Source organism: Lutra lutra, chromosome 14, assembly GCF_902655055.1.
Source record: "Lutra lutra chromosome 14, mLutLut1.2, whole genome shotgun sequence".
Lineage (NCBI taxonomy): Eukaryota > Metazoa > Chordata > Mammalia > Carnivora > Mustelidae > Lutra > Lutra lutra.
In genome coordinates this window covers 36,115,109-36,142,075 of record NC_062291.1, presented here as the reverse complement: position 1 = coordinate 36,142,075, position 26,967 = coordinate 36,115,109, and the positions used below count along the sequence as shown (strand labels likewise).

At 34.8% G+C, this 26,967-nt stretch overlaps 1 protein-coding gene across 3 annotated transcripts in view; it reads right to left on the bottom strand.

The window, feature by feature from the left end:
- Nucleotides 1-26,967, bottom strand: part of ADK (adenosine kinase) — a 534,854-nt gene that overhangs the window by 268,706 nt on the left and 239,181 nt on the right. For all 3 annotated transcript variants that reach the window (XM_047701923.1, XM_047701925.1, XM_047701924.1), the window contains 2 exons: nt 8,169-8,341; nt 5,043-5,151 (listed from right to left, as the gene is read on the bottom strand). In XM_047701923.1, coding sequence (XP_047557879.1) covers nt 5,043-5,151; nt 8,169-8,341 — 282 coding nt within the window. The remainder of the gene's footprint in view (nt 1-5,042; nt 5,152-8,168; nt 8,342-26,967) is intronic.

Here is a 26,967-nt window from a genome sequence, read left to right as displayed (position 1 = left end):
AAGTGAAACACAGAGGGGAAAAAAAAAAAAAAAAAGAATCCAAAAAAAGGAAAAGTGTGGCATCACTGAGCTATGAGACAACGTCATGGGTAATTTGAGACCCAAAGGTGAGGCGCAGGTGGGGAGAAAATATATTTAAAATAATGTCTGAAAACATTCCAAACATAATAAAAATTATAAATCCACAGCTGTAAGAAGTTAACCTCCACATATAAGAAACATGAAAAAGAATACACTAAGGCACAATATAATCAGACTGATCAAAACCAGTGATAAATAAAAAATTTAACAGCAGCCAGGGTTGGGAGTATGTGAAATTTTACATCCAAAGGAACAAAGGTACGGATGTTAGATTTCTCATCAAAACCAATTCAAATGAGAAGACAGTAAAGCAACATTTTTCAAGTACTGAAAGACAAAAAACTGTCAACCTAGAACTGGCAAAAATCTCTTTTAAAAATAAAGGTGAAATAAAGAAGTTTTCAAACATACAAAAGCTAAAAACAGTCATCACCAACAGACCCAAATATATGAAATGCTAAAAATGTTCTTCAGGCAGAAGGAAAATTATACCAGATGGAAATCTAATTCTAAGCAAAGGAATGAAGAGAACTGGAAGTGGTAATTAAATGAGTAAATATGTTTTTTAATTGTTGAAATCTCTTTAAAAGATATCTGACAATTTAAACAAAAATAATGTGTTATAGTGTTTGTAACATGAGTAAAAGTAAAATTTGTCTGTTGTATGGTACATCAATTATTTGTTAATAAAGCTGTTTAGAAAACAACTAAAAATTTAAAAAAAGGAAAATGTGACAATGATAGCATAAAGGCTTGTAGAGGAGAAACTGAAATATGCTATTATAAGATTATTATCCTATATGTGACAGTTTATAGTATTATGTAAAGGCAGACATAGCTCAGTTGGTAAAGCGTGCATCTCTTGATGTCAAGGCTGTGAGTTTGAGACCCACTCTTGGCAGAAAGCTTAGTTAATTAAAAAAAAAATGAAGGCAGACAGTGATGAGTTAAAGATGTATACTATCAACCTTAATGCAGTCAATAAAACAAAAAAAAAGAGTAGGAGATACTAAGGCGATGGAAATAAAAATACTGGATTAACCTAAAGAAGGCAGGAGAGCATAAAAACAGAATGAGGGACAAACAGGACAAACAGAAAGCAAATACCAAGATAATGAAGTAAAATCTAACCATATCAATAATCACATTAATGGAAATGGTTTAAACATCCCACATAAAAGGCAGATACTTTCAGGCTGGACAAAAATTAAGATCCAATGATATGTTGTTTATAAGAGATGCACTTAAAAAATAAAGATATATTATTATATGTCCTTATTTATATTACTTTTACTAATTAAGAAATTAGTAAAAGGGTAGAAAAAATATACCAACTATATCAATAGTAAAAAAAAGTTGGATTGGCTATGTTAATATCAGAGTATTGACAAAATAGTTGTGGGGCCAAAGTATAATAGCAGGAACAAATATTTCAAAATGACAAGTGGGTCAAATAATCAATTCTACACCTTTAAACACACCATTAAACACACTGAAGAAAAATCTGATAGAACTACAAAGAAGAATATACAAATTCATAATAGTAGTAAAAGGAAGATCTCTGGGAAATCTCCATATTTAGAAAATAGACAACATGCTTCTAAATAACTCATGAGCCCAAGAAAAAAGTAAAAAAGAAAGTAGAAAACTGTATAAGCTGGATGAAAATGAAAACATGACCTAACAAAATTTGTGGGAGGTAGCCAAATTAATGCATACAGAGAAATTTATAGCACTAAATGTCTATAGTAGAAAAGTCTCACTCAAATCAATAAATTATTCTTCCACCTTAAGAAACAAAGCACAGGTGGAACAGGAATGGGGGGCAAGGATGAAGCATAAGGTATAGAAGGAAGCAAATTAAATCTCAGGTAAACAGAAATGAGGAAATAATAAAGAACAGAAATAAAAATCAACCTGGGTTCAGGCTTCCCATAAAAGGTTGCTAGAAAATGAAGCAATATTTACAAAGTAGTACTTTGTTTCACAAACTATTATACCAAACAAATTGTCATTTTTGTATAAAGCAACAAGAAGTAAATAAAACCTCAAGAAAAGAGAAGCTCTGAGTCCTTCCTTGGGGGAAAAAGGCGACAAAATACAGCCAAATGAGGGATATTCAAAATAAACAATAAAGGAATGGGAAGACAAGATAAAATAAATTGGCGGTGGTTAACCATTTAACTCATTTAAATGTAGAAACAAAATTCTAAGTATTATGGTTATAGAACAGAATGCAAATATTTAAATCCTAATGCTAAAATGAAGAGTACCTGAAATTTATTTTTTCAAAAATATAATTAGCTATCACCATAACCGGCAATCCTTAATCACATACTAACAAGGAGTTTGGGAATTTGGTTTAAAGTTCATAGGAGGTAAAGGTAAAAGAAGATGTAAACACTTATTCAAACCAAAAGAAAATGCTGGTATATGCACATTCAATTTCAGTTGTTTATCACCAAGTTTTTGATGTGAACTCTGCTTTGCAGATATACTAAATTATGTGACAGAGAAAATGATCAAAGGTTTGGATTTTCTCAATGCTCACGACCATTATTAATTTATGGAATAGTGGAAAGAAGAGCTGAGTATGTAGATCTGGTTTACATAATGCAGACAGGGGGTCTTAATTATGGAAATTTATTGAACAGATATACTGAGCTGCTTCCTCAGACCAAGAAATTTTGAAATTAAAGAGCTTCCAGAATTTCAACTTGTTAAACCTCAGTAGTTTATAATGATAATGTGAGAAGATTGCTGACTCTACAGAACCAATATGAAAGAGCCCAACTAATTTGTTGAGGTAAGTATTGATCTATCTACTCAATCTAAACTTGTGGTTTGAGCATATGCTAAGAAAAGACTATACGGGAAGTTCTAACCTCAAAGGAAATTAAAGGTTTAAAAGAATGCAGAGGTGTTGTATGTAAGTGATGAACCAATAATCCTATTCCTGAAACTAATATTACACTATATAATAAACTAGCTAGAATTTAAATAAAAACTTGGATCTTTAAAACAATTAAACTAAATTAAAAAATAATAAAAGAATGGCAGAATATCTTTGTACAAATACTACATTTCTGAAATATTACATTTCAGAAGAGATTTCAAAGATTTTAATGAGTAAGAATTATGCTCTTAGTTAACAGCAAAATAAATAGTTGTAGAATATATAGCATTCAAGGTATCCCATATGACTCTAATTTTCAGAACTATTTTAAAATAGCCAAACTCCACAAACTATTGGTTTACCTGGCAGTGTAAAAGACCATTCTTTTTATGAAACTGCTGAAATAGAAACTAAGAGCGAACAACTCAGAGATATCAGCTGGAATTCATTTTGATATTTGTTTCTGTTTTTTGACAAGTTTCAAAAATAATTCAATTTTCTATATTAATTTGACCCAAAATGATCACTCTACATCTCATATAAAACTGGACTTGTATAAATAGTTAATACCATTATAAAAATTCCAATTTACCCAAAGTTGGCTAGACATTATAGTACATAATTGTTAAAACTCTAAGTTGTTTGCAAGTTGGGTCTATACTCCTATAAAAATTCCATTCATCCAGGTTTGGCCAGTGTTAGATATACATAACTGTTAAAATGGAGTGTTTCCACTCATAATTCGGAGTCTAAATGCCACATATCTAAATAGAAATATAACTGCCTGGTAAATGTAGTTCTCTACCATAATATATTGTCATACTTTCTAGCCAATATAAATAACTAAATAACGTCAAATTTTAAACCATGTGTTCTAAGAAAATCAGACTTTCAAATGTATGATGGTTTGAAAGAGCACACAAATCCCCCCTAAAGAATCTCACTACAAAAACATGCTCCCAAGATACTAACAAAAATATCAGACCATTTAGAGAAAAAGAATAGAAGATAATCAAGAAGGAATTTTTTTTTTATTTTTTAAAATGTTTCTCACATACTGCCTAAAGAGCTAACATGACTTTCCTCTACAGAATCCTCTCAATGTAAGCATTTACTTGACATTAAAAGAGGGGCAGGATTTGCCATTCAGAAGAATCAATAATAACCTTGTAAAGCCTAAAGCAGTAAACATAAACATGCTGTAGGAGACATTAACACTAGACTGAAAGAAATAATTATACTTTCAATAAACATGCTCCTACTGGATAATCAATTTTTTACACGTCTTTGCAGCTGTTTCACAGCTCAGGTAGTGAAAGGCAGCAGCTGTTCTATCAAAACCATATATTATATGCATATGAGCTACTTTTAATTTTTCATAGGTATCTACTTATTTGTGATCAGCCACATTTAAATCATATTAAATAAAACAAGGTATTCATGGCGTGATTAATTCAGGAGGATTTTTAGTACCATCTTATTTTAGAAGTGAATTCTTGAGCCAATTATTTTTATGTCAGAATATTTAATAATTCAAATTACATGCTGCCCTTATTCCTAGATTTAAGAGATTTGTCACAATCAATGTTACTGAAATATTAAATTAAAACATGTCATGGTAATTACTATGGAATAAACAGCAATTAAGATTTTTTAGGCAAATAAGCTCAAACTGTTTGCAGTGCATATTTATACCACTAATATTTTCCCACACAATGCCTGCATCATTCACAACAAGCAGCCTAAAAATCCAAAATGTAAATTTGTAGAATTATTTCAAAAGATATTAAGATCTTTTGACTTAATATGGAATTTGATACATAGTTAAGAAATATCTATGTATAATGGAACCAGAAAGAGGCAGGATTAAATGTTAAGTAATACAAATAATGTTACCATAGAATGATAATGTTTTTGTTCTGTACTTGTAATAGAGATCCTAACATATGCTGTAAATAATTTGCAGAATAAGTAAAAGATAATTATTTAAAAATGTAAATCCACTAAAACAAACTATAATTAAGTATAAATATGTACCAGAAATTTGAATTAGTTAAATACTTACTGCTATATAATATACTCTTGCTTTTTCTACCAATGTCCAGTTTTTCTCCATATCAAGATGTTTTTCCTTTTTATAACAATTGGCAGCAGCAAGATTAGCCACAAGGGACCTAAAACAACAACAAAACACAAGTAGGCTTTAATACTACAGCTAAAGTTGTAATGTACTTCTATATAATTAAGTAGCAATACCTTCTGCAAATCCTGGTTTACATTTTAATTCTTAACTTTTCAAAATTGCTATACACTGATATTAATAAATATAAATAAAATTAATTTGTTTTGAGTACTTTCTGAGACTTCTACATTGCCTTTGAGATAAAGAGATACTAATCCTTGCTCTAAATACCACCTGGTATTTTAAGAAACTAGAATTTATGTTTCCTTTGGTACTAAAATGGTAGGATTATCTATTTCCCACCTTTTGATAGTTTCAAATACAGTTAAGAAATTAAACTATGTTGTTATGCAAAAAAAAATTGTGCAAAAAAAAATATATACACATACATACATATATATAACTAAACACTTCAGTTTTTAAGTATCAACACACTATGTACATTGATTATTTAACCTAGTACTTTAAAAGCCAAGTATGGGATTAATTTCACAAACACACCTATAAATGTAGGCCCTATTTACTATGAGGTATTAATTTGCAAACCAATACATTTTAAAGACTGGAGTAAACTTGGTTTCTATATTTGAAAACTCCCTTTACTGGTCCAGTTTTGCAGCTGAAAAATCTAAGCAGGATACTGCATTTAAAATCTTGCTACAAATGCCAGATAGTAATTTTTGTTATCTCCCAACAATTAAAGTTAATAAAATAATTATTTATGTTAAATACAAGTAATAAAAATATTTTTCTCATTCTGACCCAGAAATTAGAAAATAACTGGCCATTTTTTTCATTCTTTCTAATCAAAAGGAATAGTTATGGTTAAAAAATGGATACATCATTTCATCACTTGAGATTTTTAAAATAAGATCAGTTCCTCTGTTAAGGAAAAAAAAAATGATTCTCTTCCAAAACATATTTCTACTCATTCATACGTCAATTGACTACTGAAGGATATCAATTCAATTTATGCTCCATTAAATGATTAATAAGAACAATATGAATCAGTAAATTTATACACAAGTATTACTATATTACCATGTTAAGAATAATCAGTCCTCATTTATAAAAGGTCAGTGATCATGACCTTAGCAAAATTTTGACTGAAATGGTTATATATAAAAATAAAAAATAAACACTTCTGCTACCAGTTACTAAATTCTATTTTGATAATAAAACTACTCTTTGAAAGGAAACTACATTGTTTCTCCAAAATATAAGTATTCTCCCTATCCAAATGAATGTGGTTAGAGTTTGGAGAGTGAGAACCTGAATTAAGAAGAATACTTTTGGATCGTGGTTTTGGATAGTGGTAGTAAGAGTTATAAGCTTTATCTAAAATAATTTATCCAATTCTATTAGGTTCTATAATTTAATTGATAATGAATTTGATAGTGGGAGTTTCCCCCCAGTTTCTGACTTCCAATATTATCTGAACATTAATGATCACCATAACCATAATATTAATTAAGCTTTTGGCATCTGGGATACTTAATATTATCATAACTGCTCTTTAAAAATAGCAATTTAGCACAAAAAATAAGTTAGCAATTTTACAGTAGTGAGTGGTAGCAGAAGAAAACTTGACCTATTTCTCACAAACGAGAAAAGGGCACCTGCATATTGTTGGTTTTAGGAAAACTGAAAAGGTAGATCTAAGTAAGTATATTTCAATGTTTGAACAACAAATGGTTTTATTTATTAAAACCTTAAATGATAAAGTTCTATACACACAAAAAAAATTACAGGAAAGGTTTAAAAATGGCTTTGGTACCCTAATTATTTTTAGAAGCTGTATTTCAGCTATTTAATGACTACTGGCCAGAAGAGTAACAGGTCCTTAACATACATCTGCTAAAGGTCAAGGAGTGAGCAAACTAAGAAAGAGGAAGGGAGCAAGGAGAAGAGAGAGAAGGAAGGAAATAAAGGAAAGAAAAAGGGAAAGGACAAGGAAGGAGACAGAGAATGGAGGAGGATACACTCAATATTTTTAGGTGTAAGAAAAGTAAAATTTCTAGTGAATCACTATTTAGAAAGAGATACCTTTGCTGATTTTAATAATATAATAGCTAGAAAAGTTATTTTGTTTTTCCCTTGCAAAGGAGAAAAAAGGATATGCTGATGAGCAACATAGTATGAACTGAAGAAAAACCGCCACATGGCTGCAAAAGGCAAGAATACAACCAATGTATGGAAAGTCCTGAGACACAAATTTCAAGTTCATAGAAAGAATTTTCTAAAAAGTAAAAATTATATAGAAATCTAATGAATTGTTTTTTAAGTGGTGCCTTACCCATGACTGAAGCTGTTTGATATGGATAGATGACTATTTGCCAGAAATGCTTTACATGACCTAATTCATCTGACACTGAACATAATGTAGTATTTTATATATGTTACAAAATACATGCATTTATCTGTCTATGTAGCTGAATATTCCAATCTCAGGATACAGTAAAAAGCATTTTTTTCATTCCAGTTTCAGCAAGAAACTATAAGACAATGAATAAAATGTTTTATTTTCCTTTTCTGATCCTTATAAAAATTAGAGACTGGGATAGATAATCTCAAAACTTTCATCCCACATGCCTCATGAATACAAAAAGCAGATACAACAAGGGTATTTTTTTTTAATTAAGAAAAATGATATAAGATGAGTTATTAAAACACTGATAGCAATTAAAACCATGAGATCTGGGACGCCTGGGTGGCTCAGTTGGTTAAGCAGCTGCCTTCGGCTCAGGTCATGATCCCAGCGTCCTGGGATCGAGTCCCACATCGGGCTCCTTGCTTGGCGGGGAGCCTGCTTCTCCCTCTGCCTCTGCCTGCCATTCTGTCTGCCTGTGCTCGCTCACTCTCCTCTCTCTCTGACAAATAAATAAAAATCTTAAAAAAAAAAAACAAAACAAACCATGAGATCTAGATTCCAAATTCAGATTGGAATTCAGATTGTGTGATGGTTTAAATATCCAGTTAGTACAAACCTTCCCTTGGGATTACACTGACCTGTTGCTACCAGTGACGCACACAGCGCAGGTTCCTGTTGTTTGCTCATTTTGCTCATAGTAATGAGCATCCACATGGGCTTCAGCAGCTTTTTTCTTCAAGATCTCTCCAAATGTGTCTGTCCCAATGCATCCAAAAAATGTTGCTGCTTTGTATGGCTGCTGAATCATCCACTGAAAAACAGGAACATAAATAATTTTAATGGCTTAGAAATATGGTACACATAGAATGGCGGCATAAAACGGATGCTTTATTAGATGCTGTGGCTATTATGAATGGAATTCCAATTCTGTACTAATGCTTATGATAACAAATTTGATATAACAACCACATAAAATTATACTACTTCCAGGGAGAGAAATAGAGCATAGTGGGGTTAAGAACTCAGAATCTACTCATATAGACTCTAGGTCAATGCTAGCTTGATAAAGAAAAATAACAGTGAGTCCTAAGAGAAGCAGAGTAGCATTGTCATTAAAAGCCCAGAATTAATACTGAAGACTGTCTGGGTTCAAATCTTGCCTGTGCTAATTCTTAGATGTATGAGTAAGAGTATGTAACTTAACATTTCTATACCTCATTTTCCTCACCTATAAAGGGAAAAATATATAAATACACCTCAAGAAGTTGTTGAGACTTACACTAAATAAGTTAATGTATGTGCACTGTTGAGCATAGTATCCAGGACATAGTAAATGATATATGCTAGCTGTGGTGGTCACTATTATTTTCCTATTTGTTGTAATTCATGTATAAATTAAGCTAAACTATGATTAAGTCTAATAAATTGTTCTAAAAATTCAAAAAGTATTAAAAATTCTAATATCTCAGTCTTTCAGTAGCTCACTTTAATTTCCTTGCTATAAATTGACAATGGATTGCTTTTAAAATGTATATTTTAAAATATACAATGAACTATTATCTTTCATAATTATCTCAAATTCCTGAGATTTCTAATAGTTATATTAACTATTCTAAAACTGTCATCTATTTTGTTTCTAAAACCTGTATGAGCAAAATACCCCATATAGTAAGTCAAAAGACATCAAAATCTTACCACACTCTCAAATACTTAAAGCATTAAAAGAAATGCATGTATACTTGAGAGTTAAAAGGATGAAGAGACAAAGTAAAAAGAAAACTGTAAGATAAATATACAAAAACTGTCCAGGGATTTGTTCTGAAGATACATGTCCACAAATATGAAACATTTGCATAAGTAGTCATTGAGGCATCATTTGTAATGCCAAAATGTTAGAAACAACTTAAATGCCCATCCATAGAAGACTGATTGAATAAACTGATAAATCCCCTCAATGGAATATCACACAGCAACTTAAAAAACAATCAAACAAGGATAAGCTCTACAGAGTAATCGATCCATTTATATAGAGTAACTGTCAGTATATAAAATCTATACAAAATCCATGTATACATATAGAGTAATTCTTTTCTGAACATTAAAAAAAAGACGAGTTCAAAAGTGTGTATGTGTGCATGTATGTTTTAAGAGACAATGAGAATTAAAATCATATATCCTTTTAGTACATACACATAATCTTAGAATTTATATTGTTTCCTTATTATGTAAAAAGAAACAGAGAATAAACCATGAACTAAATAAAAATGGTTTTCTATCAGGGTGGGTGGGAAAGGAATAAAGAAACTAAAACATAAGAAAGATGCCTCTGAATGTGCTGCTACACATAAAGTAGCCTTCTGAAATGCTTTTTTGAAAATGCAATTCAACCTGAATTTTAAATGCATTTGGAAAAACATGATAAAGTTGAATCCACAGAAACAAAGAAATCAAAGAAAATATAAAATTGTAACATAATTCAATAGAAAGTGTAAATAACTTTCATATACTTTACTTTTCAATGTATTAATATAAGGAACAAAAAACAAAAAATTTTGGAGGATAGAATATTTGAAATTTTTGATTCAGAATAGCAAAAGAAAGAAAAGAATGAAAGAGTGAAGAAAACTTATAGAACTGGGCGCCTGCTTGGCACAGTTGTTTGAGTGTCCAACTCTTGATTTCAGCTCAGATCATGATCTCAGGGTTGTGAAATTACATGGAGCTTGCTTAAGATTCTTTTTTTCTCCCTCTTTCTCTTCCCCCCGCCCCCAAGAAAAAGAAAAGAAAGGAACTAATATTCACATGAGAACTGCAGAAGGAGAAGAGAAAAAGGACAGAAAGTATAGTTAAAGCAGTAATGGCTGAAAACTTCTTGAACATAGAAATAGAAATGGACATCCAGATCCATGAGGCCAAATAGGTTGAATATGAATACAGCTACACTGAGATACAATTAAATTGTCAAAAGTTAAAGACAAAGAAAGAATTTTAAGAGCAGCAAAAGAAAAGAGAGAAGTTATATGTAAGAAAATCCCCATATGATTATGGGTGGATTTCTCAACAGAAATTTTATAGGCCAGGAAAAAATAAAATGAAAATTCAAAGTATTAGAAGAAAAAAAAAAACTGTTAAGAATTCTATATCCAGCAAAGCTGTCCTTCAGAAATGGAAGGATAAAGACTTTCCAAAACAAACAAAAGCTGAGGGAGTTCATTACCACTAGACCCAGCTTATAAGAAATGCTAAATGGGGGGGCACCTGGGTGGCTCAGTCCTTAAGCGGCTGCCTTGGGCTGAGGTCATGATCCCAGGGTCCTGGGATCAAGCCCACCATTGGGCTCCCTGCTCAGTGGGAAACCTGCTTCTTCCTCCCTACTCCCCCTGTTTGTGTTCCCTCTCTCCCCGTGTCTCTCTCTGTCAAATAAATAAATTAAATCTTAAAAAAAAAAAAAAAGAAATGCTAAATGGAGTTCTTTGAGTGGAAAGGATGCTAATTAACATCATAATAATATAAGAAGGTAACAAAAAACTAACTGGTAATGGTAAATATGCCATCAAAATTAGATTCTGTAATATGGTAACTGTGGTGCATAATTCACTTAGAACTTGTTTAAGTTTAAAAACATGAATGTAGTAAAAATAACCATGAACACAATAATCTGTAATTAGTTACACAATATAAAAATACGCAAATCACAACAGTAATAAACTAAAGTGTGAGGGGAAAGAGAGTTAAAAGTGTAAAATTTAGGAATTCCAATGAAGTTAAGTTGTTGTCAGCTTAAAATAGAGTGCTATAATTTTAACATAGTTTATGTAAGCTTCATGGTAACCACAAGGGAAAAATCTGTAGCAATTACACAAAATAACATGATAAAAAAAGTCAAAGCATATTGTTACTGAAAGGCATCAAAACATGAAAAATGACCACAGGGTAAGAAATAAGGAACAACTACAAAACAACTACAAAACAATCAAGAAGCAATTAACAAAATGGCAACAGTAAGTCCTTACCTATTGATAATTACAGTAGTCTCCCCTTATCTCAGAAGATATGTTCCCAGATCCCCAGTAGATGCCTGAAACTGCTGATAGTACTGATCCCCATATACATTATGATTTTTTCCTATAGGTACGATATCCATTATAAAGTTTATTTCTAAATTACACATAGTAAGAGATTAACAATAACTAATAATAAAATAGAAAAATTGTAACAATATACTGTGACAATATTTATGTGAATATGCTTTCTCTCTCTCAAAGTATCTTACTGCACATTACTTGTCCTTCTTGGGATGATAAGTGATGATAAAATGCCCAGATGATGAGATTAAGGTGAATAAAAAAGACACTGTGACACATAGCATTATGCTACTACTGATATTCTGGTGATATGACAGGAAAAGGATCACCTGCATCCAGACCATCATTGACTGTAGGTAACTGAAACTGGGGGGCGGGGGGGGGGGTGTTGGGTAATACTGTATTTTAAATATAAACAGATTAAATTCTCCACTGCAAAGACACAGAATGTTTGAAAGAAACAAACACAAAGATCCAACAAGATGCTGCCTATAAGAGACTCACTTCAGCCTTAAATACATATAGAGGCTGAGAGTGAAGGGACAGATAAAGGGATTTCCTGGAAATGGTAACTACAACAAAGCAGACTCATATGCTAATATGAGACAAAATAGACTTTAAACTAAAAATGGAACAAAGAAATAAAGAAAGTCCTTATATAATGATAAAGGGGCTAATCCATCCATAATGTTTAACAATTGTAAATATTTATGTACCCAACGCTGGAGCACCTAAATATGTAAGAAAGAAACACAGCTTAAAGGAGTAATGAAAAGCAATAATAGTTAGGGGCATTAATATCCCACCCTTAACAATGAATCATCCAGATCATCCAGATAGAGAATCAGAGAATGGAAAAATGAGAATAATGTAACAGCATATTTCAACAAAACTATAGACCAAATGGACCTAACAGACATATATAGAACATTCTATCCAATAGCAGCAGAATACACACATTCTTCTCAAGTACATCTCTAGGCTAGTTCATATGATAGACCACAAAACAAATCTTCGTGAATTCATTAAGACTGAAATCATATCAAGTATCTTCTTTGACTACAATGGCATGAAACCAGAAATCAATAACAAGAGGATAGCTGGAAATTTCACAAATACAAGGAAATTAAACAACACTCTCCTGAAAATCCAATGGATCAAAGAAGAAATCAAAGGGGAACAAAAAAATTGTCTTGAGGCAAATGAAAATGGCAAAACAACATACCAGAATTTGGGGAATGCAGCAAAAGCTATTCTAACAGGGAAGTTTATACTAATAACTGCTCACACAAATAAGCAAGAAAGATCCTAAATTAACAACCAAACATTATGCCTTCTGAAACTAGAAAAAGAAGGACAAATAGTCCAAAGGCAGATAAAGGAAGGAAATAATACAGATTAAAGCAGACATAAATGAAATAGAGAACAGAAAACAATAGAAAAGGTTAACCAAACAAAAGCGTGATTCTTTGAAAAGATAAGCAAAATTCACAATCCTTAGCTAGACTAACCAAAGGGAGAGAGAAAAAAAATACAAATCATCAAAATTATAAACAAAAACAGGAGGCATTACAACTGATACCACAGAAATAGAAAGGATCATAAGAGGCTACTATGAACAATTATATGCCAACAAACTGGACAACCTATAAAAGGAATGAAAAATTCTTAGAACATATAATTTACCAAGACTGAATAAGGATGAAATACAAAATCCAAATAGACCAATTACTATTAAAGATTGAATCAAAAACTCTCTAAATGAAGAAAAGCCCAGGGCCAGATGACCTCAGTGGTGAATTTTACCAAAGTTTTAAATAGAATTAACAGTAATCCCTCTCAAACTCTTCCAAAAAAAACTGAAGAGGAAGGAACACTTAAAAATTTGCTTTATAAGTCAGGCATTATCCTGAAACAAAAGCCAAATAAGGACACCACTCAGGGGAAATAATGGCAAGCTAATATCCTGATGAATATAGGTACAAAAATTCTCAACCAAATACTAACAAACCGAATCCAACACCACTTTAAAAGATCACTCACCATGATCAAGTGGGATTTATCCCAAGAATGCAATGATGGCCTAATAAACACAAATGATAGAATGAAAGAAAAAAACATATGATCATCTTAATAGACACAGAAAAAGCATTTTACAAAACTTAACATCTGTTAATGATAAAAATACTTAACTAAATATAAAAAACATCTCTCAACAACAATATAAAGGCCACATATTGACAAAATTTAACATCTGTTCATGATAAAAACACTTAACTAAGTATAAAAAACATATCCCAACACTAATATAAAGGCCATATACAATAAGCCCAAAGCTAAAAACATACTCAATGCTGAAAGATTAAGAGCTTTTTCTCTTGTTCTTGAGAACAAGAATGCCCACTCTCACCACTATTTAATACAATACTAAAAATCCCAGCTAGAGCAATCAGGCAAGAAAAAGAAAAGGCATCATTGTTAAGAAGGAAGAAGTAAAATCATCTCTATTTGCAGATGATGTGATTTTATATATAGAAAATCAATTTTAAAAAAGCTAGAACTAATCAATCAATTCAGTAAGGTTGTAAGATACAAAGTAAACATACAAAAAATCAGTGGTATTTCTATACATTAACAACAAATTCTCTGAAAAAGAATTTGTGTGTGTGTGTGTGTGTGTGTGTGTATTCTGTTTGTCACCATACAGTACACGTATTTGTGGAACATTAAGGAACAGCATGGAGGACATTAGGAGAAGGAAGGGAAAAATGAAAAAGAATTTTAAAAATCAGTTCCATTTATAATACTAGCAAATAACCAATAAAATACTTAGGAAAAATTCATCAAGGAGGTTAAATATCTATTTTTTTTTTAAGATTTTATTTATATATTTGACAGAGATCACAAGTAGGCAGAGAAGCAGGCAGAGAGAGAGGAGGAAGCAGGCTCCCTGCTGAGCAGAGAGCCTGATGCGGGGCTCGATCCCAGGATCAGGACATGAGCCGAAGGCAGAGGCTTTAACCCACTGAGCCACCCAGGTGCCCCTATTCTTTTTTTTTTTTTTTAAGATTTTATTTATTTACTTGACAGAGAGAGACATGGTGAGAGAGGGAACACAAGCAGGGGGAGTGGGAGAGGGAGAAGCAGGCTCCCCGCTGAGCAGGCACAGGACTCAATCCCAGGACCCTGGGACCATGACCTGAACCCAAGGCAGATGCCCGACAACTGAGCCACCCGGACACCCCAAGATCTCTATTCTCTCTCTCTCGCTTTTCTAAAAGATTTTATTTATTTGACAGAAAGAAACTGCCAGAGAAGAAACACAAGCAAGGGGGAGAGGGAGAAGCAGGCTTCCCATCAAGCAGGGAGCCCAATGCAGGGCTTGATCCCAGGACCCCAGGATCACAACCTGAGCTGAAGGCAGATTCTCAATGACTGAGACACCCAGGCATTCCAATATCGCTATTCTTAAAACTAGAAAATATTGATGAAAGAAATCAACAAGACACAAATAAACAGAAAGATATCCCATGTTCATGGATTAGGAGATTTAATATTGTTAAAATGTCAATACTACTGAAAGCCATCTATGGGTTCAATGCAATTCCTATCACGTTCCCAGTGGCCTTTTCATTTTGTTTTACAGAAATAAACAATCCTAAAATTTAGATGGAACAAGAAAAGACCCCAAATATCCAAAAAATATCCTAAGAAGTTCAGAGCAGGAGGGGTCACATTTTCTAATTTTAGGTTATACTCTAAAGTTATAGTAATTAAAACAGGATGGTACTGGTATAAAAACAGACAAACAAACCAATGGAACAGAATCAAGAGCCCAAGAATAAAAACAAACATATACAGCCAACTAATATTTGACAAGGAAGTCTCTTAATAAATGGTGCTAAGAAAATTTGCTATTCACATGTAAAAGAAAGGAACTTGATCCCCTAACTTACACCACCTAAAAAATTAACTTGAAGTGAATTAAAGACTTGAATCTATGACCTGCAGTCATGAAACTCTGAAGAAACATAGGTAAAAAAAAACTTCCTCGACATGGCTCTTAGAAATAATTTTTTGGAAATCACAACTAAAGCACAAGCAACAATATAAAAAATAAACAAGTGGGACTACATCAAACTAAAAATCTTCTGCATTGCAAAACCAATCACCAACAAAGTGAAAAGACAACCTATGGAATGGGAAAAAATATTTGTAAACCACATATCTGATAAGGGCTTAATATCCAAAACATAAAGAACCCATAAAATTCAATAGCAAAAAACCAAATAATCAAATTCAAAATGGGTAAAGGACCTGATTAGACATTTTTCAAAGAAAATATATGATTGGCCAACAGGTATATGAAGTGATGCTCAATACTGCTAATCATTAGAGAAAAGCAAATTAAAACCACAGTGAGGTATCACCTCATGCCTATTAGAGTGGCTATTATTGGTCACCTGAGTGGCTCACAAGGTTAAGAACCAAACTCTTGATTTTGGCTCAGGTGGTGATCTCAAGGTCATGAGATGGGGCCCCATGTCGAGGCAGAGGATTCCCTCTCTTCTTCTGCCCCTCTGCCCATCCTTCCTCTAAAAAAAAGGGGAGGCCATTATCAAAAAGACAAGAGATAATAATAATGGTGTGTCTGTAGAGAACCCTTATGCACTAATGGTGGGAATGTAAATTGGTAGAGCTACTATAGAAAACAGTTTGGAGTTCCTTAAAAAATTAAAAATAGGGGGTGCTTTGCTGGCTCAGTTGGTGGAGCATGCAAATCTTGATCTCCTAGAGTCATGAGTTTGAGGCTCATGTTGGGTGTAGAGACTACTTTAAAAAAAAAAAAAAGGTAAAGTTAAAAAATAATTAAAAAATAGAACTACCATATGATCCAGCAATTCTATTCTGGGAATATATCCAGAAGAAATGAAAGCAATAATTCAAAAAGATATTTGTAGGGGTGCCTGTGTGGCTCAGTTGGTTAAACATCTGCCTTCTGCTCAGGTTGTGATCCAGGGTCCTGAGATCAAGCCCCACACTGGGCTCCCTGCTCAGTGGGGAGCCTACTTTTCCCTCTCCGACTGCCTCTTCCCCAGCTGGTGCTCTCTCTCTCGATCGCTCAATTTCTCTTGAAAAAATAAAATAAAATCTTTAAGGAAAAAAAAATATCTGTAGCCTCACGTTCATTGCAGTATTATTTACAATAGCTAAGACACGTAAGCAACCTAAGTGTCCATCAACAGATGAATGGATATATATGTTTTATTCATGTAGAAAGCATGGTTAAATGATCAACCATGTCTGTTTTATGTGGTAAAATAGAAAACCAAAATCAGTAACAAATTTTAGTATGATAATTTAAATAACTTAATATGCCATCAAAATAATAGGAAACTTCAATCAGTGAAAGTGAAGACATTATGATGTAATTAAGCCTAATTAAATCAAAGTAGACATGTTCAAACTATAGTGTAAAAAAGGGGTGATATCCAGGCTTAAATCTAACTTGCAACTCTTCCATTAGCAATGAATATTATTTAAACCTGCAAGACAAAAAATGAAAAATAATAGAAATTTTCAGTAGGTTTTGTTATAATTCCATCATGGAATATTTCATCACAGGAAACTGGCTAACATCCTATTTCTGATATTAGTATATTAGGACACTGACAAAAATATGAGAACTTTACTCTTGACCAGTGATTTCCATTTAAGTTTGTTAATCCATTGTGAGAGTTTACTAGGCCAAAGTAAACACATAAAACTAATAGAATCCAGGTTCACTGCTTCAGAGCACTTAATAACTTAGCTGAATAATTAAAGATGTTATAATCAGAAAGCTGAAATAAATTAAAAATAATTTTTTAAAAGTCTAATTTGTTAAGAGTTGTATTAAAATTTTGGTAATTCTCTTTTACCTCAAACACAATGTGTTACCAGTTCTTCACCAATCGGTTTCCTACCATTCTGACATCCAATCAAACATTTAATGCATGTCTAGTAGAGGATAAGAAGATGAAAGCAACAGTGTCCCTAACACAGTCATACCACTAACATTTTCAGATCTTCCAGAAAAGAAATTCAACCCTTTTCATAATCTGCATATTATGCTGCTCCTTTTAGCTAAAACAAATTGCTCAGCTTGTCTGTTTATACATGTATAGCACATCCTTAAACACCTATCTTTAACTCTCCTAAAGAGTCCAGAATTACATTTTTGTTATGAATAACTAGAAAACAAAATCAGTATGAAATAAGCACAGAATTTTCAAACACCGGAAAAAGGCAGGGCAGACTGTGATCTCTGGTAGAAAAGAAGCAAGGTAGGCCCTTACGTCACGTAGGCTCCCTGCCAGTAGGCAATTTCCAGATTGTGGTGTGGGGAGAAAAAAGGCAAACAGAGCCAGGCATTCTAGTGAAATGAGGAGACAGAGATAAGTGTTCAAGAAGAGTCAAGAGACTAGAAAAAGAAAAAGAAAAAGAAAAAGAAAAAAAAAAAAAGATTTCAGCGAGTAGTGTGCTAAAATCATAACTCTTAAGGCTCTGACTGAATTCCATCCAATCTGTGCATATTTAAGGAAGGTTATCAGATCACAAGGAAGCTACATAAATGCTTCAGGATTAAAAACTGAGTTTATCAAAGTCTCAGGATTCAGTAGCAGCATACAAAAATCTAATATAATTCACATACTATCAAGGAACAGTTGAAAATTAAAATTGAGAAAATAACGTCATTTATAATCACATTAAAAATGAAACATACTGGGACAAAATCTGAGAAAATGAGTGCAAGACCTAAACAAAAACACTACAAAGTTTGCTGAGGGGGAAAAAACCTAAATACATGGAGAGCTATACTAAATGTACAGATTAGAAAACTCAATATTCTTAAAATAGCAATCCTCCCCAAACTGATTCACAGATTTGTTGCAACCCCATTCGGTACCTCAGTAGGATTTCTGAAGATACCAAAAAGTTGATTCTATAAATTAAAAGTAAAGGAAGGGGAACTAGAAGAGTCAAAGGTTGGGAAGTGTGTCAGTGTGAAGTAAGCCAAAATTGCTAAACCCCAATTTCTTGAAATATAAAATGTAGATAATATAATCTATGATCTTGTAAGGATGTTTTAAGAATTAGAAACAGACTAACAAGCCATGCAATTTAGTTCAGTAAATGATACTTATTATAGTTGGATCTCTTATACAGAATGAAAGGGCTCACACTATGCTCTAAGTACACTTAAATGGAGATCAAGAAAGCCACAGCCATAATTGGTAACTTTAAATAAATATGTGAATTAGTTTATTTCAATTTTAAAAGCAACAGTAAAGGCAGAATGTCAACTGAAAAGACCAGGAGGGAGATTAATTGCAGCTGAGGGGATCAGAAAAGGCTTCCAGAGACAAGTGACATGATCGATTTGTCTATGAACAATGGGTATAATATTCAAAAATGGCTATAAACTGGAAAGAAACTAGAGACACTGAGTATATGCCTCCTTTCCTATCTTAGGAATTTTATCATGGTGTCCGTAAGGCAAAAGAAATTCTAAGTATTAAGTAGTTAGTTCCAAACAATTTAATAAGTTACTTATTTCCTAACAATTTAGCACATGTCATGCACCATAAAATTCTCAAACCCTGGAATCAGGTTGAGTGCCACCAATCCCATTTCTTGTTTCACATTGATTCTTGTGCAGTACTTAAGTTTTTTTTCCTTTTTTACCACTCAAAACCCAGCTTTGTAGAGTATCTGATACTACCAAAGGAATGTAGCAATCTAATATTAAAACAGAAATATCTGGAGCTAGTGGTTCATACTGTTTCTGATAGGTGTCACTGTTTTGCTAGAAAATTTAAAAATATCCTGTTGACCCAATGTGGGTTTGTTATAGAACCCAAGGCGCCTTAGCACAGAGATGGGAAAACAAGAGTATAGTCTTTTTTTTTTTTTAAGATTTTATTTATTTATTTGTCAGAGAGAGAGAGAGAGAGCACAGGCAGACAGAGTGGCAGAGGGAGAAGCAGGGTCCCCACGGAACAAGGAGCCGGATGCGGGACTCGATCCCAGGACGCCGGGATTATGACCTGAACCGAAGGCAGCCGCCCAACGAACTGAGCCACCCAGGCGTCCCAACAAGAGTATAGTCTTAACAAAAACAATGAAAAAGGGAAATGAAGTACTATTAGGCATATAATGACAAAGCACTATGTGGGAGGGAAGACTATGAGAAAAGATGATCCAGGTCAGATCATTAAATGCCACTTTAAGAAGGTTAGGCAGCAGAAACACCTTTTGGCTCAGTTAGTAGAACATGTGACTCTTGATCTAGACGTTCTGAATTTGAGCCCCATGCTGGGTGTAGAGATTATTTTAAAAATAAATTTTAAGGGGGCACCTGGGTGGCTCGGTGGGTTAAGTCTCTGCCTTCAGCTCAGGTCATGATCCCAGGGTTCTGGGATTAAGCCCTGCATCAGGCTCTCTGCTCAGCAGGGAGCCTGCTTCCCCCTCTCTCTCTGCCTGCTGCTCTGCCTACTTGTGATCTCTCTGTCAAATTAATAAATAAAATCTTCAAAAAAATTTTTTAGGGATGCCTGGGTGGCTCAGTCAGTTAAGCTGCTGGCTCAGGTCATGATCCCAGGGTCCTGGGATCGAGTCCTACATCGGGCTCCTTGCTCAGCAGGGAGCCTGTTTCTCTCTCTGTCTCTGCCTGCCACTTTGCCTGCTTGTGCTCTCTCTCTCTGACAAATAAATAAACAAACAAACAAACAAACAAATAAATAAATAAAATCTTAATAAAAATAAATTTTAAAACCCTTAAAAAAAGAAGGTGAGGCAGTATTTTGTAGATAGAAGGATGTACATGAGGGTCTTTGAACAAAGGATTAAGATAAGAGATGATGCCTCATTAAGGTAAGGAAGCAGAAAACTTACAACTGAATTTAAATAGGTGCTGAATAAATGACACATTAAGGTTCATTTTAAGAGTCTTTAACAACATAGAGAAAGACTTCTTGGGGCACCTGGGTGGCTCAGTCAGGCATCCAACTCTTGGTTTTGCCTTAGGTCATGATCTCAGGGTCCTGGATCGACCCCTATGTCGGGCTCCATGCTCAACAAGGAGTCTGCTTGAAGATTCTCTTTTCCTCTCCCTCAGCCCCTCCCCCCACTTGCCTGTGCTTTCCCTAAAATAAACAAAAAAGTCTTTTTAATAAAAAGGAAAAAAGAGATTTCTAATAATATTAACTGCCTTCCAGATGAATTTCCTCTTTGCCACCTAATGCAGTATTTAGGACAATATAACTGAAAACAATGCTCAAGAGCCAGTCACTTCTAAGACAATGCTATATACTTTAATTCAATTCATAATAGAATAATGAAGAATGACACTAAAATAGTTACAGGATAAGCCAAAGAGAAGCAATTTAAAATCAGAAAACCCAATGAGGAATTTCAGGAAAACTGTAAACCACAACGAAAAGAAATTAAATGTCAACTGGGAAATGACAGTAATAAGCAGATTGGAAAGGCTTATGAGGAAATCAAAATTGAAGTAGTTGGTTAGGAAAACAGCATATATCACATGGTTTAAAGGGCTGATTGTCTCAGATGACTGGTAGGCTACCAAGTGACACAGTGAAACACAAACTTTTCATAAGTATTATTACAGAATCTATTCTCCCTCAATAACTAGTAATGTTAGACTCCTTTCCTGACAAAACTGCTCTGTTTCCCTTGTTGACAGGTGTCCTATTAATAAAAATCATGATAGTCCTATTATCCCCAACAATCTTCAGTTATTTTTCTTGTTCAATATCTGTTAACATCTATTTCTCAGAAGAAATTTTAGGAAACTTTGGCCTAGTAAGAAAAAAGCATAAATGTTAGACTCAGATATATATAAATTCATCCAGTTCTGTGACAGTAAATTATATACTCTACTAGAGCTTTTATTTCTTTCAGATTTATTGTGAGAATTAAATAAGGTAAGCAAAGTACCTATAGTAGTGCTTGTTAAACACTATTGATAATGACGAAAAATAATAACAGGGCACTGAGATATGATTAAAAAAAAAACTTTCAGTCAGTCCAATTTCATTCAGCTTATTCCATAAGTATTTGTGATTATTTACCAGCGGGGCATTATTGTAGTAAATAATGGATAAAGCAGTATTTCTCTCTCTTTTGTAGGCTTCCGTTCTTTTCCCTATCCCTCAGTGTTCTGCAGGCCTGAATCCAAGGATTATCTGCCCTTCTCATCTATACAATGAGACTCCTCACCTTTATCTTTAGTTCAGACCTGCCTTCAGATTATTGATCTGAATATCCAAATGCCTAATGACCCTATTTTGCCACTAAATCTAGACATTTCTAATTCTCTGTGTCTCCATTATTACCACTTGAGCTCAAGCCACCATCTTCTCTCAATCAGACTACTCTGAAAGCTTCTTTAAAAACTTTTGTTGAAATATATTCACATAACATAAAAGTTACCACTTTAAAGAGTGTAGTTCAGTTGTTTCCTCTATATTCACAAGGTTGTGCAACCATCACCACTATCTAACTCCAGGACATTTCATCTCTCCAAGAAGACACCTGTGTCTAGGGGCCCCTGGGTGACTTGGTCAGTTAAATGTCTGCCTTTGGGGACGCCTGGGTGGCTCAGTTGGTTAAGCAGCTGCCTTCGGCTCAGGTCATGATCCCAGCGTCCTGGGATCGAGTCCCACATCGGGCTCCTTGCTCATCAGGGAGCCTGCTTCTCCCTCTGCCTCTGCCTGCCATTCTGTCTGCCTGTGCTTGCTCTCTCTCCCTCTCTCTCTGACAAATAAATAAATAAAATCTTAAAAAAAAAAAAAATGTCTGCCTTTGGCTCAGGTCATGATCCTGGAGTCCCATAATTGAGCCCCACGTCCAGTGGGGAGTGTGCTTCTTCCTCTGCCTCTCCCCCCACTCATGTGTGTGTGTGCACGCATGCACACACACACATTTTCTCTCTCTCAAAGAGATACAATCTTAAAAAAAGAAAGAAACCTGTGTCCATTAGCAATCATGCCCCATTCTTCTCCCTCTCTAACCCCTGTGACCATTTGTAAAGGGTCCCCCTGCCTTCAGTTCTTTTGTGTGTGTTTATATTTATTTTGTAATTTAAAAACATTTTTTATTGTAATTCCAGTTAATAGTGTTGTATTAGTTTCAGGTGTACAATATAGTGATTCAACTCCCTGCCTTCTGCTCTGCTTCCTTCCAATTCACTATACTTTATCTTTCAAAAATGTCTTTCAAGCAGAGTTCAAACAATTTCATGATTGAACCACCAAATGCCTCCCGAAGTTCATCTAAAGGTATTCATTCTCTAGACTGCAATGTTCTAGTACCATTCCAATCGTAATCTCATTCCATTCATATTTCATCTCTCGTTCTTTCTAGCTTAGATCACAGGCCTCACTTTCTCGGGTAAGCTATTCTTGAACACTACATTAAATGCTCAAGTTTCATTTTGTCACAACAAAGTGTATTGATTCCATTTAATTATAATTTCCTATTCAACATACTTGTTTTCCCAGCTTTTGTGAAATAGGGTACATTTCTACATCTAGAAGGGTCCCTCCATACTCTATATACTTAAGTGTCTGTCAAATAAATGAATCAACAGAAAAGGCATAATCCTCTCTTCTTCTAAACTTATAGTTTATAGTTATATATAAAAATTACCCCCCCCCCAAAAGTACATTACCATTGAGGAGTTTTGGGGAAGATGATGGAATAGGAGGATTCTGAGGGTCTCAGAGAGAAGATCACACCAAAAAGGGTAGACAGGGGCACCTGGGTAGTGGGGGCACCTGGGTAGTGCAGTCGGTTAGGTGACCAGCTCATGATTTCGGTTCAGCTCATGATCTCAAGGTCCTGGGATTGAGCCCCACGTTGGGCTCCATGTTCAGCAGAGAGGCAGCTTGAGGATTTTCCTCCTCTCCCTCTGCCCCCTCCACCACACTTCCAAATAAATATATCTTTCTAATTTTTTTAATGTTTTATTTATTTATTTGACAGAGAGAAAGAGAGAGAAAGGGAGAGTAGCAGGCAGAAGGAGAGGGGGAAGCAGGCTCTCCACTGAGCAAGGAGCCCTATGTGGGACTCTATCCTAGGACCTTGAGATCAGGACCTGAGCTGAAGGCAGATGCTCAACCAACTGAGCCACCCAGGCCCCTCAAGTAAATAAATCTTTAAAAAAAAAAAAAAGAAAGAAAAAAGGTAGGAGAGGTGGATACATGGTTGGTAACCAAATCCCCTGTGTGACTAGCCACAAATGAGAGGGATATCACAAGCATGGAAAGGCAAGCAGACCAAACCTCACACCAGGCACTCCCAGCACTGGGGACCTACACCAGTTTGAAAACCAGTGGGCCTTAAAGCTGGAGGGCAACAGAAAACTGAGTCTGCACCCTTAAAAAGCCAGTATACTGAATAACTCAGCCCAGAACACAGCACAGAGGAAGCAGTCTGAAAGCACCTTGAAGGACATATAATGACTAATGTTAGAATACGTGCCTGAGAGACAGGGATCTGCAAAAGAATTTCCCTCACGCACCATGTCTCTTCCCCTCCCCTCAGCCTGGATAGTTGGGGGCTTTCAGAAGTCAGCACCAAAACTCTCCATCTACCTTGCTAGTACCTCGTGCCCTCAACCCAGTGTGTTCCTATGGAGCTGGTCCTTCCAAAGTGGCTTCTGCCCCACTGCACCCTGCAGGCAGGTCCTGCCAGGTCAGGCACCACTCCAAAGTGACACCTGGTCTGGGGAGAGGAAAAGATAAGGCCACACACCAGTGCACCCACATTTCTTGCACCTAAGCCTCTTAGCCTGCTATGCAGACAGCAAGCCCTGCCCTACAGTGCAGTAATTTCTTGTACATTGGCCTTGGCAACATCTTTATGGCTATGTCTCCTCAGGCAAGAGAAACAAAAAGGAAAATAGGCTATTGGGGCTACACCAAAATAAAAAAGCTTCTGCACACACAAAAAGAAACCATCAACAAAAAAAGAAGACACCTACTAAATGGCAGAATATATTTGTAAATGATATAACCGATAAAGGATTAATATGCAAAATATATAAAGAACTTATACAACTTGACACCAAAAAACCCAAACAATCTGATTAAAAAATGGACAGAGGACCAGAACAGACAATTTCCCAAAAAAGACATACAGATAGATGGCCAACAGACACATGGAAAGATGCTCAACATCACTAATCAGGAAAAGGCAAATCAAAACCACATGAGGTAACACCTCACACCAGTCAGAATGGCTAGTATTAAAAAGACAAGGAATAAGAGTTGGCAAGGATGCGGAGAAAAGGGAGCCCTTATGCATGGATGGTGGGAATGTAAGTCAGTGCAACCACTGTGGAAAATAGTATGACAGTTTCTCAAAATACTAAACATAGAGGGTCACCTGGGTGGCACAGTTGGTTGGGTGTCCAACTCTTGATTTTGGGTCAGGTAGTGATCTCAGGGTGCGGGGATCCAGCCCTGCATGGGGCTTGGCAGAGAGTCTGCTTGAAGATTGTCTCTCCCTCCCCCTCTGCTCTTTCTCTCTCAAATAAATAAACGAAACTTAAAAAAAAATATATTCAAGCTGAAGGCAGATGCTTAACTGACTGAGTCATCCAGCTGCCCCCAAAAATCTGATCTTGAAAAAGGAAGTCTAGAAATTGTCTTCAGAAACAGAATTCAATACATTTCCACAACATTAAGTGAAATTACTAAATTCCTTCATATAATGAAATGATGTTGTTGATGATGTTGTAAATATATGGCAATATCCCGATGGAGTTCAGGAAACACTACTCCAAATTATGGCAAACTGGTTGAAGGAATTTGAGAAAACAGCAGAAGCAGGACAGTCACTCTGACCTTCCTCTCCTTCTTCCCTGAAAGAGGTCATAAAACCTTCATGTGAGAGATGCTCTCCCTCTATCTGGAGGAAAAGAGCACCCTCATCTCCAAAGACAAAGGGACCATAAGAATCTTATAAAAAGGCCTTGCTAGGGGCACCTGGGTGGCTCAGTGGGTTAAGCCGCTGCCTTCGGCTCAGGTCATGATCTCAGGGTCCTGGGATCGAGTCCCACATCGGGCTCTCTGCTCAGCAAGAAGCCTGCTTCCCTCTCTCTCTCTCTCTCTGCCTGCCTCTCCGTCTACTTGTGATCTCTCTCTGTCAAATAAATAAATAAAATCTTTAAAAAAAAAAAGGCCTTGCTAAATTTCCCTCAGTTTTATTACACTTGCCTCATACTCTCTGACCTATCATGTTTCTACAAAATTTCCCACTATTCCTCAGACCTAGCATAAAAATACACAGGTAAACTGTTTCTTTGGGTCTCCATTTTCTAATGAGGACTCTGTGCCACCACATCCTTATATTAAATAAGTCTGTATGCTTTATCAGTTTAATTTTCAGACCCGGCCAGGGACCTGAGAGGGTTCAGGAATATTTTTTCCTCCCCAACCCCAAACAACTTCAAATTAAAGGTGAATATAGGAAGAGCTGTGGTGGAATTTAAAGGACATTTTTATTCACCCCTATATTTATTATAATTTAACATTAATTTCTAAATCATATTATGATTTTTTGCATATATTCCAAATACTTTCTCCAAGCAACTTAAGAAAATATGCACTAAAACCAAATTAAACCAAAGGTTAGCAAAACAAACAAACAAACAAACAAAAAAACCCCACTATAATTAGCCAAAGGTGAATTAGAAAAAAAAACTATACTTAAGAGCTAAATTAGTGAGTACTTACCATATGTCTGCCATTATGCTAGTTGTTTACCTAACTAAGTTATCTCTCAATTAATCTTAACCACCAGGCACAAGGTAAATACTATTCCAATTCATAGGTGAGGAAGCAGAGTTAGTAGGTCAGTGGCAGAACTTAAGTTTGTATGATTTCAGAAGGTATTCTTTCAATCATTACTCCAGATAGGAGGAAAGAAAGGGAAGTGAAAAAAATCATGGAATGAGTGTCATCAGACCTCAGTCATAAAACTAACTGGCTTGAAAAAGAGTAACTGTGTAACCTTGTAGAAGTATTTAGTTTCTCTGGTTATCATTATCCTTCACTGTAAAAGTCAGAAAACTACGGTGATTTTCTAAAAGATCTATCACTTCAAGCTATGAAAAGAACTGAAGAATATATGGTAAATACATCAAGGAAAAAATCCAAGTAGAACTTTATCATGGCCAATTAAAACTAGTACAGAAAGGTGAGGAGGGTAAGAAACCTTTAGAGAGAAAGCACTGTGGTCTTTAGAGGTAAGAATGTCACTTGCTGCATTTGCCCAGAAA